The sequence below is a fragment of the Prunus avium genome, chromosome 2, assembly GCF_965620075.1.
Source record: "Prunus avium chromosome 2, drPruAviu1.hap1.1, whole genome shotgun sequence".
Lineage (NCBI taxonomy): Eukaryota > Viridiplantae > Streptophyta > Magnoliopsida > Rosales > Rosaceae > Prunus > Prunus avium.
Genome location: NC_142285.1, coordinates 44037295 through 44052295, shown reverse-complemented (window position 1 = coordinate 44052295; position 15001 = coordinate 44037295). Strand labels below are relative to the sequence as shown.

At 36.2% G+C, this 15001-nt stretch overlaps 1 protein-coding gene across 4 annotated transcripts; it reads right to left on the bottom strand.

The window, feature by feature from the left end:
• Positions 1 to 5264: 5264 nt before the first annotated feature.
• Positions 5265 to 14153, bottom strand: LOC110749645 (serine/threonine-protein kinase TIO-like). Of its 4 annotated transcripts, none has more exons than XM_021949794.2 (23): positions 14051 to 14153; positions 13321 to 13453; positions 13158 to 13232; positions 12973 to 13065; positions 12750 to 12824; positions 12515 to 12607; positions 11908 to 11971; positions 11716 to 11800; positions 11285 to 11357; positions 11140 to 11208; positions 10957 to 11037; positions 10660 to 10762; positions 10436 to 10579; positions 9917 to 10055; positions 9585 to 9756; positions 9168 to 9266; positions 8544 to 9080; positions 7169 to 8329; positions 6726 to 6959; positions 6508 to 6651; positions 6258 to 6338; positions 5780 to 5968; positions 5265 to 5680 (listed from the first exon to the last, which is right to left on the bottom strand). In XM_021949794.2, exons 2-23 carry the CDS (start codon positions 13408 to 13410, stop codon positions 5435 to 5437), a joined length of 4047 nt encoding a protein of 1348 aa, XP_021805486.1. In that variant the 5' UTR covers positions 13411 to 13453; positions 14051 to 14153; the 3' UTR covers positions 5265 to 5434. The 4 variants fall into 4 exon arrangements, with proteins under 4 accessions (XP_021805486.1, XP_021805488.1, XP_088105418.1 ...); XM_021949796.2 differs by having other exon boundaries at positions 10436 to 10567; XM_088249292.1 differs by having other exon boundaries at positions 13321 to 13477; positions 14051 to 14134.
• Positions 14154 to 15001: the final 848 nt, after the last annotated feature.

The following is a 15001-nucleotide window of genomic DNA, read 5'->3' as shown; positions in this document are numbered from 1 at the left end:
CCTTGTATTGCCTGAGCTCATCTTCTCATTGGTCAATGGGTCGTATTTATTTTAGGAACGCTTGTGTGTGGGGCTTGGCAAGCATGACCTTTAACGGTAACATTATACGTGGATTGATGGATTTTACTTGTTTTTTTGTCCAAAGCAATGAGAGAGACTCGTATCCGAAAGAGGTTCATTAGGTCGGCAGTCATCATTCGTTTTCTTCCACTTCTGCCCCCCCGTTCACTTTAATTCAACACCTTCATTTTCAACACTCTATTCCAAAAAAAAACAAAGCACCTTCTTTTTATTTTTATTTTTATTTTTATTTTTTCAGAAAAGCCCCTTCATTTTCAACGTCCTTTTTTCATTGAGTTTCAATTTCCAAAATAAATTTTAATTTTAAAAATATATATATATAACATTTTCTTATATATGAGTTTTAATTAATTAATTTTCTTTTATATCCAAACCATAGTTTAAGTATTTTAAATTATCTAATATACGGAGAGAGAGATTCGAACTTGGATACATATAGTAGGCACATTGTGCTAACTAACTAGCCTCACATATCTACAAAATTCATAAATATTACAAAAACAAATCTAAGCAGTAAATGAAAACTCTCTTAACATCTAACTCCTGAACAACGGGCATGTTGAATATAAATAAAAAAATCATGTCTTCATGAATAAATAAAAGAAATAATATTCACAACCACAGCTATGCCAAGCTCATCATAAATACATTGTTTTTCACCTCCATATTTGTTGGAAATAAAACGTACTCAAACACAATTACCATTAGACTTTAAAAATAAATAAAAAATTATTTGTATGTATTGTGGTGTGAAGAACTAAAGAATGTTTTAAAACATTCTATTTATAATATAAAAAAAATAGTGATGGTGCCAACTCAAATAATATTCCATTCATGCAATTCAAAATGAAGATGAGCTCAGGCAACTAGGTGATATGTATACATATATAACTGTGAATTTTTTTTTATGGCCTTGATGGTAATTAATGATGAAATACATGTTGCATTGCATACCTTCAACGGCTGCTTTGTTTAGTTTTGCGATTGAAAATGATGAAAGGTAACCTTTAAAAGTTGCATGGGCTTTCGGAGTATGGATGTGTGGTTATTCCATCCTGCCTGCCCTCACAGTCCCATCGTAATCCTTAATTATACAGTAAACATGAAAAGAAAAGCAATATATATACACACGTTCAATCTTTAATATAACTTCAATGGTAAAGCACATTTATTATTTGAAAGGAAAACAAAAAACAAAAAGGAAAGGTTTAGGTACACTTTCAATTGTGTTGTTGAACATATTTTCATTTTAATCGTATGTATTTGTTTTTTTATTTTTGATAAAGATCGATAGTATTTTATTGATAAGTGGAACATAAACAAGTAAAAAGCCATTATAGTGCTAAACCATATTTTGTTTATGTTAAAGCTTATTGAAAATTAGTCAATGGAGCTATGAACTAGCTCTGTTTATATGATTTAATGTTTACTTTTATTTCTAGAAAGATTATAGAAACTGTAAGAATCAAAAAATAATAATCATTAGATTTTAAACTAATAACTTTAACTAGTCTATCCATCGTAAAATTATTGATTCTGCCCTTGTTGAAGACATGCCAAAAGAGTCCATGTAAAACGAATGGACATGTAATTGTTGTATACCAAAATTAATATACATGTCATATTTTGGAAAAAGGACAGATGTCGTGTTGCACAAATGAAATGATGGTTCGAAAACTTACAAAACCTGTGTCACGTGTTGCTTAGCCCCCATTCCCAGCTCAGTTTTTAGCATATGCAATTACTTTAGCTTTTTTCTTTTTCAACTTTTTCTCCGGAATATCAGGCTACACACGAAATGGAAATAGTCCAAGTGCTTGGGATTCTCTCAGCCCAAAAAAATATAATTTAAATCGCCTGTGAATTTTTCTACTTATAGATGGTCTAAATTATTCTGATACACGAGAAGAAAATTCCGCACTTAAGTGCAAGAAGGCGAGCTTATTATATTTAAAATAGTATTATAAAAGATTTGTATGAACAACATTAATTGAAACAAAATAAATTAAACTCATGAAGAAATTTTCATATATTTTTATGATAAAGTTTATAGAGAGAGAGTTACTTCCCACTACCGTCTTTCTTCCTCATTTTCGGTTTCGGTTGTGGTCCCACTACTTTCTGCTTTTCCCAACAATAAACTATTTTGTATTAAAAGACTTTTATTATCAAAGAATCTCATTTATTACCTACCAATCAACCTGTCATTGTCTGGCCTAGTGCGGAGTAGCTGTCTGGTATGGGGTGATAAGTACGTCTGCTTATCAGCTCTTGGAATTGTGTTCCCACTTTTCTGACACTTATTATATCTTTCTTTCTTTCTCATTTTCCAGATCTAATGTAATGCTAGGGATTTGGTCGTCTGTAATACGCATACCTTAATTCCATCTAAGTCCTCACACCAAGGCCCGTTTGGTTCATGGGAAAGGAGGCAAAGGAGGGGGAAAGTGAAGTCATCCTCCTAATTTGCGTTTCATTTTCCCTCCTCATGGGAAAGTTTGGAAAAATGAGTCAACATTAAATACACATTTTTTATAATTATTTTGTCCCCATTAACAATTTAAAATTACAATATATCATTAAATGCATTCTTTTTTTATTTGATTTGATATAGATATTCTTTTTTTATTTGATTTGATATAGGTATAATTAAAAAATTATACAAACTTTCTTTTCCATTCATACTCAAAACAAACATGAGAAAAGAAATGAAATGATATCTCCTGGTTACTTTCTTGGTAGGGAAAGAAATCTTTCATTTCCTATTCCTTGGGAAATGTAATGGGAAATAATTTCCCCTCAAATCCGTTCTGTAAACAAAACGAGGCCCAAAAGGATTATGATGATTTGGTTTTGGTATTCAAATTTAGGTTATAAGACATAATCCTGATCTACTAAAATTTGGTGTTTTAAACATTATTGCAACATTAAATAAACCATCATTTTAACTATTAATTTAACACATCATCTTTAATTATTCTCTAGAAACACCATCTTGCACTCAAATTCGAATATTATTTTTGTTGATAGGTCCTACCATTACCATGAGCCAAGCCCACCAGAGAACACCACATGACCTCTTACCATGAGCCAAGCCCACCAGAGAACACCACGTAACCCTAAGAGGTCAGGCTGATCATGCGCCGACTCGAGCACAGAATGACGGAGCAGGAGTTGGACTAGGGATCGAAAGATTATTTACTGACCCGACCATTATGCCTTCATACCATGAGATAAAGGAGCATTAATGAGACAGCCTGACAGAAGGGGAAGGTCGGTTACTGCACGTCCCTTCGTCAAATAGGTGTCGCCCTACTCCTCCATCTCCGGGCGGACAGGCTGGCTATAGGGAGGGTTCATTAAGTACACATCCCATCCCTGTTCACCTGTCACGTCACCGCCTGACCTTTGGCAAAGAAATAGGTTGATCAAGAGTAGAACATTAAATATAATCCAATCTAAGGAAATAAGAGGATAAAAGATCTCTTTCCCATTAAGATATCTTGGTCATTCTCTTCCCCCTATAAATACCCCTCACCAATCTCTGGACAAAGGTAATAGATATTCTCATTGTGAAAATCCTATATCCATTTTATCTCCAACCTAAGATAGTTTCTGACTTAGCCATCGAAGTGGGTTCAAGTGAGGTCAGTCCCAGTTAGCTCTTGTTCTGATCTTATTCTACGTGTGCAGGAATATCCTCGGAAGTCACGCATCTACGTAGCTAGACGCATGTCCAGATTCCAAATTACCTACGGGAGAAGGATACTCGGTTTACAATTTTCAATAAATTGAATTAAATTAAAGTAATTTAGATTATCGCTTGAGAAGTTGTTCTAATAAATTGTCATAATAGGTCAAATCACTTTAAATCGTAATTAATAGATGATAATCTTAAGATTAGGACTGGGGACCACTTGGAACAGTTGAAGTGGATTTGAATGAAATTTCACGCTTTGCTCAGTTACTGACTCACTCAGTGGTTCAGAAATACACGCACAGATACAGAGGCACAGGCATTGGGCTGCATCCCCATTCTGCCATGAACTTCGAGTCTAAGCTATTATTATTATTATTATTAAGCAACCAAACCGAACCCAAACCCACGTTCAATTTCAACGCCTTGTAATCTCCAACCCATTTCGAACAAAAAATAAAATAAAAAATCTCTAACCCACAACAAAAACTGTCTAATGCGTAACAGGTCATTTTCTTTGTGGCCGGCCACGCCTCAGGAGCTCGAAAGTTGTCCGACGAATTTATCGTTTTACTGATCCCTACAGACCAGACCAGTCAACTCGAGACGTGGCGAAGTATCATTAATGATTCGCTGCCAAACTGTACGGAACAACACGAGTCGCTTTCATGGGCTCTATCTCCAGCGAGCACGTGGACTTCTTTTTAATAAAGGACAAATCCAATAAATTTATAGTGTATTTACTAATCAGGAATTGAAATTCTCATAAAAAATTGAATTCCACTTATAAGAAATTCCTACGTTTACTGCACATCAAGAAATTGAAAAGTAAATAGAGCCCACACAAAATTAAGAATTGCATTCCTAATTTTAGAGGAATTCAATTCTCGGGTAAAAGGCGATATTCTAATTCTAGATAACTAACCCATTAGGAATTCATCTTTTTTACCCATTATATCCTCACACAAATTTTAAAATTCCTTATTTGCCATCTACTTTAACCCAACAACAAAAACATTTTAGTAATTAACACCACTCCAACCCCAATTCCATGTAGTTTAGTAAATAACTTCAACATGAATCCAAAATCTAACTCCCCTCAATCTATATAGTTTAATAAACAATTTCAATAGGAATTCGAAATCTAATTCCTCAATCTAACTTCTCAATTCAATTCCTCATAATCCAATTACAAATTAGTAAACATGTCATTAAAGCACTTCCTCTCCTCTCCCCTCCTCCTTTAGGTCATTTTTTCAATTAAACTTGGGTCAAAGTGAGAAATTTCCAACATCAGGCCTCGTATTCATTAATTGACGAAATGACTTAAATCATTATCCCCCTTTTATGTTTTCTGAAAAGAAAATTTTGAAATTCAATCCCACTAGCTCGTATGTCTAGTGATAGAAAAGGCCCTAAATTTGAATTTCGAAATCTTTCATAAGTCCTACGTCATGTTGGAGAATTGGTCCATCCATACCATATATTTATGTGAAGTTGAAAGCTTTGCTGATTAATCAATTGAATTGATCCATCCATATACAGGCATACATACAAAGGATTTATACTAATAGAGCATCTTACCCCAGAACCTGCAAACTTTCTTGCCTGCCATGGCCACAGCTGATTAGTGGTAATGATGAAGCTTATTCAGCATCAAGAATCAGCAACTTTGGTGATGATGACGGAGGCATAATTGGCAATTGTTGATTCTGGAGATTGCCGAAGCCGTCCGATCACTGAGAACAACTCTGATGAACGGAGGAATTGTCTGCAGGGCGGATGCGAACACATCTTTGCCAATGAAAAGAGAGCTATTTTTAGTGGTGACTCACTTACTGAATCTTTCCTACCTGGGTTCAGTGCTACCACCGAACAGTCAGCCACCAACTTCAGTAAAGACTGCAACGTATATAAACACCTCACCAGTTAATGTCCATTGCAAAGTGATTCAATTTCAAAAAGCACGGCTCCTTTAGACATCAAATCAAGACCACAAACCTGCATCGCTCCCTTAGATACAATGTCTTCACAAAGTTTGTTGGAGTTGCGGACAAGATTACTTAGTGCACCTGCAGCATTTGCTTTCGTCTTGTCTTCTTCGGTTGAAAGCAGCAAATTGGCAAGATGGGGTATAGATCTTCGTAGCTCATCATATAACATGTCATTATGGTAGGCAGCATTTCCGATCTGCAAAGAGATGGAGAGATATATAATATATATATATATATATATATATATATATATATATATATATATATATATATAAGTAACTGCATATTTGCAAGGCCGCACATCTTTCTTTCTGTTTTTCAGCCCAAAAAACAAATTTACATAATTTCTGATTGTGGAAGAAACAGAGTAAACAATTAAGGTTGACGCTTTTCTTAATAGGATGGTGAAAAACAAGTTATAAACAATAGTGCAACAGACAGCTGAAAGCAACGTAGGTATTTTATTACATGGCAAGAGAACTTACAGCAAAGCAAGCAAATTTTCGTGTCCGTTTGTCTGGATCAGAGCATCGATCAATAAGGAGGCCAATGATTTGATGCTTTGCCTAGATCATCATCATATTCCGTCGTAAGATACTAAAATAAAAATAGTAATCCAACCTCCTATATACTTGTGTACGTGTGTGCTTGCAGAAGATAAGTGGGATAGCTTTGATTATCCAGAAAAGTAGTCTGTTGACAGAACCTTAAAACAATCTATTGTTCACAACTTACTAGGGCACTATAAAAGTAGGAGCTGTGCCGGCACATATTGCCTAGAGCACTGCAAGCCTTTGAGCGCACATTAGGATCTTCATGGGTAAGAAATTCCTTGAAGAACTCCAGTACAGAAGCTCCGTTAATGTATTCATAGAATCCCTAAACACCAGAAGCTCCGTCAATGTATTGACCCAGGATGTTAAATGCAGTATTCAATCAAAACCAAATCTGACCTTGTCCATGCGAGCCAAATCAGAAACAATCATCAGAACATCCAGCATCACCTCCCTTGGGCTTGAACAATCGAGCAATCTTCTCATCCTAGTAGGATCCAACAAGCCTTTACTCACAAGTTGAACTGCCAATGGTCGGTGACCAATCATCTTAGCAAGAAAAGCCACAGGCCTTCCTATATCTTTTAACTCCAAATTCTCTAAACATCGAAGAATGATGCCTGGCACTCCTACCTGAAAACTTCAGAAGCAATTGAATGAGAAACATACAAGTACCTGAGTACAGGATGGTATACAGCAAATTAACTCATTCTGCATATCTAATATATTAATAAGCTATATGCTGCTGTGTAATATCTCACGAACACCGTCCTGGAAAAAGAATCAACAAAACCCAGCCCCTGGCCACATGAAGAGGAAAAACAAAGGAAAGAAGACCGAACCTCCAAAAGGTTTTTAATATACTTTCCCAGGTCTTCCTCAATTACTTTCACCATGTCTCTGTCTTCCATGCCAACTCTCACACCTGGTGAACCCATGTTGAGAAGGGCCCCGCTGTTCACTGAAGCAGTGGCTGATTGCAATCCTGGAGCATTCTGTACGGCCACAAAAGGAAATGCCAAGAGATCAATTACTGCATTTATTATATCTCTCACACCATCCTTCCCTCCACCAGGCCCTACCCAGGACTTTACGAGCTTGAGATGCATATCAGATATCAGGTCAGAGATGAGCTTGATGTGATCACTTCTGAGCAGAATCTGACGAAAAGTTAAGGCTCCACCTGAGAGGCAGTGACATATTGACGATATTGTCCACACAACTCCGATAGGGGAAAGCCCAACTTGATCATTTGTGCTGTCAACTTCTTGTGGAGACACATTTTGTTGGTTTTTGGCTAACAAACTGACTAAAAGAAGAGGGATATTGCTCGTACACAGCTGTTTGACAACTAAGGGTCCTCCCCACCTCAGTCTGGACTCCAGCAAGCCAACACATCCATCCCTAAGACCATGCCAGTATGAGAGAGCACTCTTGGTGCCATTAGGACCCAATTCAATTCCACTGCCTGGTGAAACTTTGAGGTAGTCACATAGTGTGGCACTTCGAGGAATCAAAGGCACTGCTACTTCGGAGACAGAGGAACCAACAGAAGCTCCTGATTCAAGCGACAATATGGAAGCCAGCGCCAACATGGCTGATGCTGTATGAGTTTGAAAGGAAGTGCTTGTGCTCTCATCAGAAGAAAAATGATGAGCAAGGACAGAAAGTCGAGAAAGCTGCTTCTTTGGGGAGGTTGTCAACATAAATAATGCAGAATTTCTTCCAGTTGCCTTCAAACATTGTGCAATTGTTGCAAGGATGAGGCATGAATGCAGAACCAAGGTAGTGGGATTAGTTAATTTGCACTTCAAGTTGGTTGTTTCAATTGCTTGTGGATCTTTATTTTGAGATGAAATGCACAAAGACAACAACGAGAATATCTCTGAAATAATGGTTCCATCACCCCCACCACTGACAACAGTAGTTACAGGTAGGGAACTAGGCAGGCCACAGAGCATACCAGGAACAATTCCATTATGCAAGCAGCACCTCAACAATAGCTGAAACATGGAAGAACAATTGCAGAGTCGTTCATGTCAAATTATGAAAGCTAGATGCAGACACAAATGTTAACTGAAAACTGCTGGTAAAATTTCTCAAGATAATTGACTTCTCATTATTTTCACTTCTGAAAGACTACACATACATGGCTATTTACATGTGGATCTACCATGTGTTGAAATTTTCTTAACATAGTTAGGATGAGAGAAACACCTGAATGCTAGCATACAGTGAAGCCTCAAGTCGTTGATGAAGGCAATAATGTATAGCAACCTGTACTGCTTTTGATCTAAGGAATGCCCTAGTCACTGCAGCAACAAGTTTTGCTGATTCTGTCCCAATTAAAGAGCTTTGATCTTGATCCCTAATGCCAAGTTGGAGTGAAGGACTGTGCATAGTGTTAAGTGGAAATGAATAGGCATTTCTTTTCATAGAAAGATTTTCTGATGCATCTACCAGCAACCAAATAGCCCTGCATGCTTCACAAGCTGCACGCAGCATATTTGAAGAACCTGAAATAAGACTTGACCCCGCAGTAACTAAGCAGAGACAAAGTTGATCCACTAAACCAGATGTTTTAGCCTGATCCAAAATCTGTTTCCATGTTTCATTAGAATCAGAAACCGCCTCAGGAACTGAAGTCGATGAAACTGCTTTAAGGCCCTGAGTGACTCTGGTTAACACAACAGTTATGCAAGCAATGGACTCATACAGAACTCGCCCGGATGAATCTTCACTGCAACCAACAACCTACACATTCAACAAGATGAGAACTAGAAGCAGGGCCTTTAAATTGTCTCAATAAAGCAATATGTACCATATCAAAAAGAACCATACTTGCAAAAAAATATCAGCAAACATAACCCAGTGCCTGAAATATGAGGCTCCAGCACCACTTCCGGAATTGTCTACCAAAATTTTAATTATTGAGAAACTCTGCAAAAGTAAGAAGGCAAGGTTTCAGAGAGGGAAAAACACTTTTCTTAAGATACTAAATTAATAGTTTCAGAAGTGTAAGTAGACATGGCAGAGGATGGAGAACATAATATGCTAGATTTTTTTTTTTGGAAATTTTAATACTGAAATATTAATGAATATTGAGAGGTGCAGCGTGCAGATGCAAGGATCGTAACAGATAAGCTTGACAAGGGTACAATTTGAAGTCAGCGAAAGGTACAGTAAATTACTGACAGCCAATCATAACTCAAGATGCAAAACTTAGAAATAAGAAACTTCTAAATAACGCACTTATACCTTTGCCTTTAACTCATTCACTTCAGAAGCTTTCATGCTCACTATGATGCCAGTGTAAACAAGAAGTTCATGTATTATTTCATCAAGTAGCCCACTGGAATGGATGGCACCAGCCGCAACTAAGTTTGAAAGGATCCTCAAAGACTGGTTTGAATTAAGAATATCTTGATCTCTGTATAAATATGACAAACATTCAAGTCTTTCAGATAAATATTTGTTAGGTATCTGGTTAAATCATTCTTAAGAAAAAGTAAGAACCAGCATAACTTGACAGGAGACAAAGAAACAAAATTTTACATTATATTTAGTAGAGGAGTGCAATTCAGCTTTACCTGCAAGAATTTGGGGATCCTTGGGAACATCTTTTAAGTGGTAGCAAAACATGTGCTACTGCTTCATTATCTTGACTAATTATTTGTGCACCTTTAACTGTACGAGAGTTATTTTCCAATCTGTCCAAAATTTGGCAACCTGAGGCAAAACATTACTTATGTTCTCCCATTATATCAACATCATGTACCCTATGAAGTAATAATTGCAATACTTATGCTTTTCCATTAATGAACACAAAGCCAGGCCTCATTCATGATATACTAGAGTTATTTCATTCAATTCTTAATCTTGACATATGCAAACACACACACACACACACACACACACACACACACACATTAATCAACAGGGGCAGGAATGTCAACTTTGTAGCTCCATCAAAAGGTTTCCACTTCCTTTTTAAAATGCACTCTCCCTGTCCTAGTGAAAAAATAGTCATACAAACTGATCTAAACTGTCCTGGCATATTAAACAAAATAGAATCAGATGATTTTCCTTGTTATGGAGGCTTCATATACCTGACTGTTTAACTTCATTAGGATTTGCAAATCCTGGGAACTCATTTGGGGAAGAATTGACTGCTGTGCAGTCAGGAATGTCTGATTGAGCATCACTCTGAAAACTTATTCCACTGTTGTTTTCTGAAGAATCTGGAGAGATGACTTTACCAATGACATGGTAAATAGTTAATGACAGATAAAAGAAAAAGAAAAACATTTGAAGTAGAGAAAAAAGTAACTACCAGGAGAAGAAACAGCCAAACCAACTGATGTTTGAACTGTGTTTCCTTCACCCCTCCATGCCGCAACACATCCTCTTTCTGCAGCAGTTGCAGAACGCATTTCCTGGAAAAGGTTTAACAATTGTTACAGTTACAACTAGATATCTCGACAGCTGTCTCTGTCAATAAAAGACAAAGAACTAGTACGTCTTGACCTCATGGCATATTAAAACACTGCAAAACGTAATACAAGGTTTTATACTACTTTAAACTTTATAAATGTAAATATGGAATGTAGATATGTTGAGATATCATTACCCTAGCCTCCAGTTCATGAGGCATCTCTTTAACAAATGGGTGCTCCAGAAGAGCTGGCCAAGTCAATCGATTTTGAGGTACCTGCTCTCAAGAATAAAAACACCAGTTAATAATGAAAGTTAGCAGAAATAAGCATTGAAACTTTTCAACTGAAAAGCTGTGCATTTCAAATTGTATAACCACCTTATTGAGCAATCCCTTCAGAAAGCTTTTAAAACTTGGACTCATGTTGTCAGGGTATTTAACCGGATCCTGAAACATTTCAAGTAGCATTAGATTATACCTTTTTTGACACACCTAAATCATACAAAGATTTGATTACATGTACCTTAACAATGTGCCTGATGAGTGCATATACAGAATTTGTATAAAATGGAGGCTGGCCAACAAATAATTCATATCTGTTGAGTACACAAAAAAAAAAATTATTTCAACAAATATAGGGAAAAAGAAAAGAACAAAAAGATAAGGCAGAAAACAGAGCAAACCAAAACATGCTGTGGAACTTGCAATCTAAAATTATATTTATATTTCGATTATGATATATGGAAAATTGCAATTAGTTCCCGCATGAAATCCTAAAAAAGAAATAAGGAAAGAAAGCACATAACTTGAAGGAATAGATTAAATAGAAAGCACATGACGGGAAAGAATATATTATAACATGAGTCAAAATCTAACAAATCAGAAGCAGACAAGTTAAATAAAAACTCAAGGAAATTGTTTTGATAGAAAGAAAGAAGTAAGGATGCAACATACAATATTACTCCAAGAGACCATAAATCCGCAGTGTGATTGTAGGGTTGTTCCCGTACTAGTTCAGGTGCCATGTACAGAGGAGTACCTTATGAACATTAATGAAGACTTCACTGAATGGGCAAACAAAGTAGCATAGTTCCTCCAGGATCTTCAGGAAGTTTCCTAAAAGTTAATTTAGAATAGTAAGCTAACCTTTAATGGATCGCAAAACAACAGTATTTGTGGACATTGCGCGTGCAAACCCAAAATCACAGAGCTGTAACAAACACCAGAATTTATAAGTTATCTGAAAGCAGAAATGCACTTATGCACTTACATAAGGATACTTGTGCAAGTTCTAAAAGGAACTAATTAGATATCTCACCATGAAAACTTGACAACATAAATATATAATATAAATGATAACTGTGAAAGGATAGCAATGAAGAAATAAATTACTATATAGAAAATAGAGCAATAGTCCTTTGTCTGCTACAAAAGACACAGTGCTATAGTCCATATGATGGACATGAAAACAAACATGAGACAGACGAGGGTACTCAGCTTTGAGATGTTACTCCAAATATCTACTGCAGAGTACTAATGATAATAGCGCAAAAGAAAAACTGTACATGATTTAAACATAGATGAAGTTTATGTTAAACCACTATGGCCATTTCTTGTAATCAGCACACCACATGTATAAAGTAGAATGAGGGGCAAAAGGCAACAACAATAAGATTGGTTAACAAAATGAATTAACTCGCTACAGCTGTTCATAAATTTATGTTAAGCAGATAGAGATATCAATAGAATCAACCTTGACAATAGAACCAGCACCAATTAGAATGTTTTGTGGTTTCATGTCACGATGAATGATACGGTTGGAATGCAAATAATGCAACGCTCTCACCTGTAACATTCAGTAACAATGAAAGTTTACTATATTTGTTGTGAACAATTAAGGAAAAAGTATAGCCCACAACTGGAAAGACTAGGCAGCCAAATATGATAAACAATTGAGATGGAACCAAAATTCGTAATAAAGAAAGTACCAACTGCTTTGCAATCGCTTGAACTTGTTCTTCGGGAAGGCACTTATCATCCTCAAGAATTTCAAATAGCTCACCCTGCATATCAAGAAATTCGTTGATAGTTAATGCGTCTGAACATATTCCACAAGAGTCTAGATATTCTTGTGCATCTGCGAGAGTTTCCAAAATGACAAGCTAGTTCTAGATAAATTAATGCAGTTATAGTGAAGACAGGGATCAGTACTTGTGCAAATTCTGTGACAACACAGAACTCTTGTGGGCTTTCAAAGGAATCAAGCATTTCGATTATATTTTCATGCTTCAACTTTCTTAGGATCTGCACATTTGGGAACAGTGAATATCAGAATATCAATCAAGGAAGTTTTAATTGTAAAATTTGTTTGATTTGAGATAAAATGAGTCCAATACCTCAATTTCTTGTCTTAAATTGTGAATATCTTTGTCACTTTTCCCATGTTTCATGATGAATTTCATTGCAACTGTCTGAAGCAGTGATAAAAACATGGAACCCGCATAAACAAAAAAGAAGAAAAACAGAGAACGAAAAATTAGAAGTGCAAAAGGTAAGTACCTGCCCGGTGTACTTGCGCCTTCCCTTGTATACCTTCCCAAAGGAACCTTCGCCTACAAGCTCAATCACATGGTAGTTATCCACACCCATCCTGTAAGTCTGCAGCTATAATATATCTCTACCCTTTTCAGTCCTGTAAGATAAAAGTGCACCAGAACTATTAAACCAACTTGATGCCGCTCTCATAAAACTCATTCATGATTGCTAGATAAAAATTTGGAAACTAATCTCCTTAAGTAATGATAAACTTTTATTAACGGTCAACTTCAGAAGCACCTTCTAGCTGGTTTAGTAAAAAATTGATGCAAATCTAGGTTCAAAAACCATATAGGTAATACAAAAATGCTAAACTCAACTAGGCTTGAATTGTCATAAATATGCTCCAATATAACCAATTTGTGTTTTGAATTTTAAAAAATAACGAAATAAATTGACTACCCAATTATCACCCCAACTCAAATTATTCGGAAATTAAATAATAACTTATAGATCCTAAATTGAAAATGAAACTACAACCCTAATCTTCATGAAAATGAAACCATTGTGTCTGTCTGGTTGCTTAGAGAAATGAAGTAAAATAAATGAATCGCTGAATACTTTACCAGACAACCAAATAAAACGAAAGCAGGTTAGGAAAGTAACAAATAACGGCATAAAAAAGAAACCCTGAACTTCAATCTGAATATAAAAGGAAATTTCTGATCATTTTAGAAAGAGTATCGAAGTAAACCTGAAACTGAGATTAGAGAGAGAGAGAGAGAGAGAGAGAGAGAGAGAGAGAGATTTGAAAATTGGGAATAGAGTGGTACTGAAAGGTCGGGTTTTGCGGATTTTCCCCGCCCATCTTATTTAAATTTATAATTAAATTGACTAGTGCGTGAGAGGGACTCGGGCCTTGGGAGAGTTTGGGCCTTGAAATAGATGTCGTTAAAATGATTCAAATTCTAGCGTTGACTTTGATCACAACGTCCTTGAAACGACACTAAAAAAGGCATTACGACTTTTTATTTATTTTTAAATACCACATTTGGGTGGAATTAATCCCCGCTCGGAGTTTGGCTTGTTTCTGGCCACAAAATACTTCCAACATGTTTCGAACTCCTGTCATTGAGGCACCAAGTAGCTCACTAACTGAAGGTTGCAGTTTACCAACCACACCACACCACACCACACTTTGTGGTTAAAGGCATTACGACTTTGAAGTTTCATCTTCCTTTTCTTTTTGGAGAAAGAAACTTTAGAAATCGAGATGCATATTATTCATTTAGCCTGCCTGATCATTTTTCAACAAGTTTCTTCCCACTGCCAAAAGACTTGATGAATAAAAATTGAGGAAACTGGGACCCAATTGAGGCTAATTTCGCTGCCACAGAAGTCTACTTTCTATGCTCCTTTGTCCACCTTAATTAGTGGTTTAAAAACTCTAGGATTTATTTCCAAACAGAATAATCTTTGTAGAAGCAAAATATGATATTGTAGAGAAGTTTGACCAGTGTGTATGGAGATTTAGAACAGGTAAAAAAAACAGAGGGACAAAAACTGTCAGTCAGTGTTACCAATGTAGTGCGATGCCTATTGGTTTTTAAGGTTATATAATTAATTAGTTACCTTTTTTTACAGTCAGCTTTGTTCTGTGATGAGAGAGAGAGAGAGAGAGAGAATTGAATTCTGGAACACATGC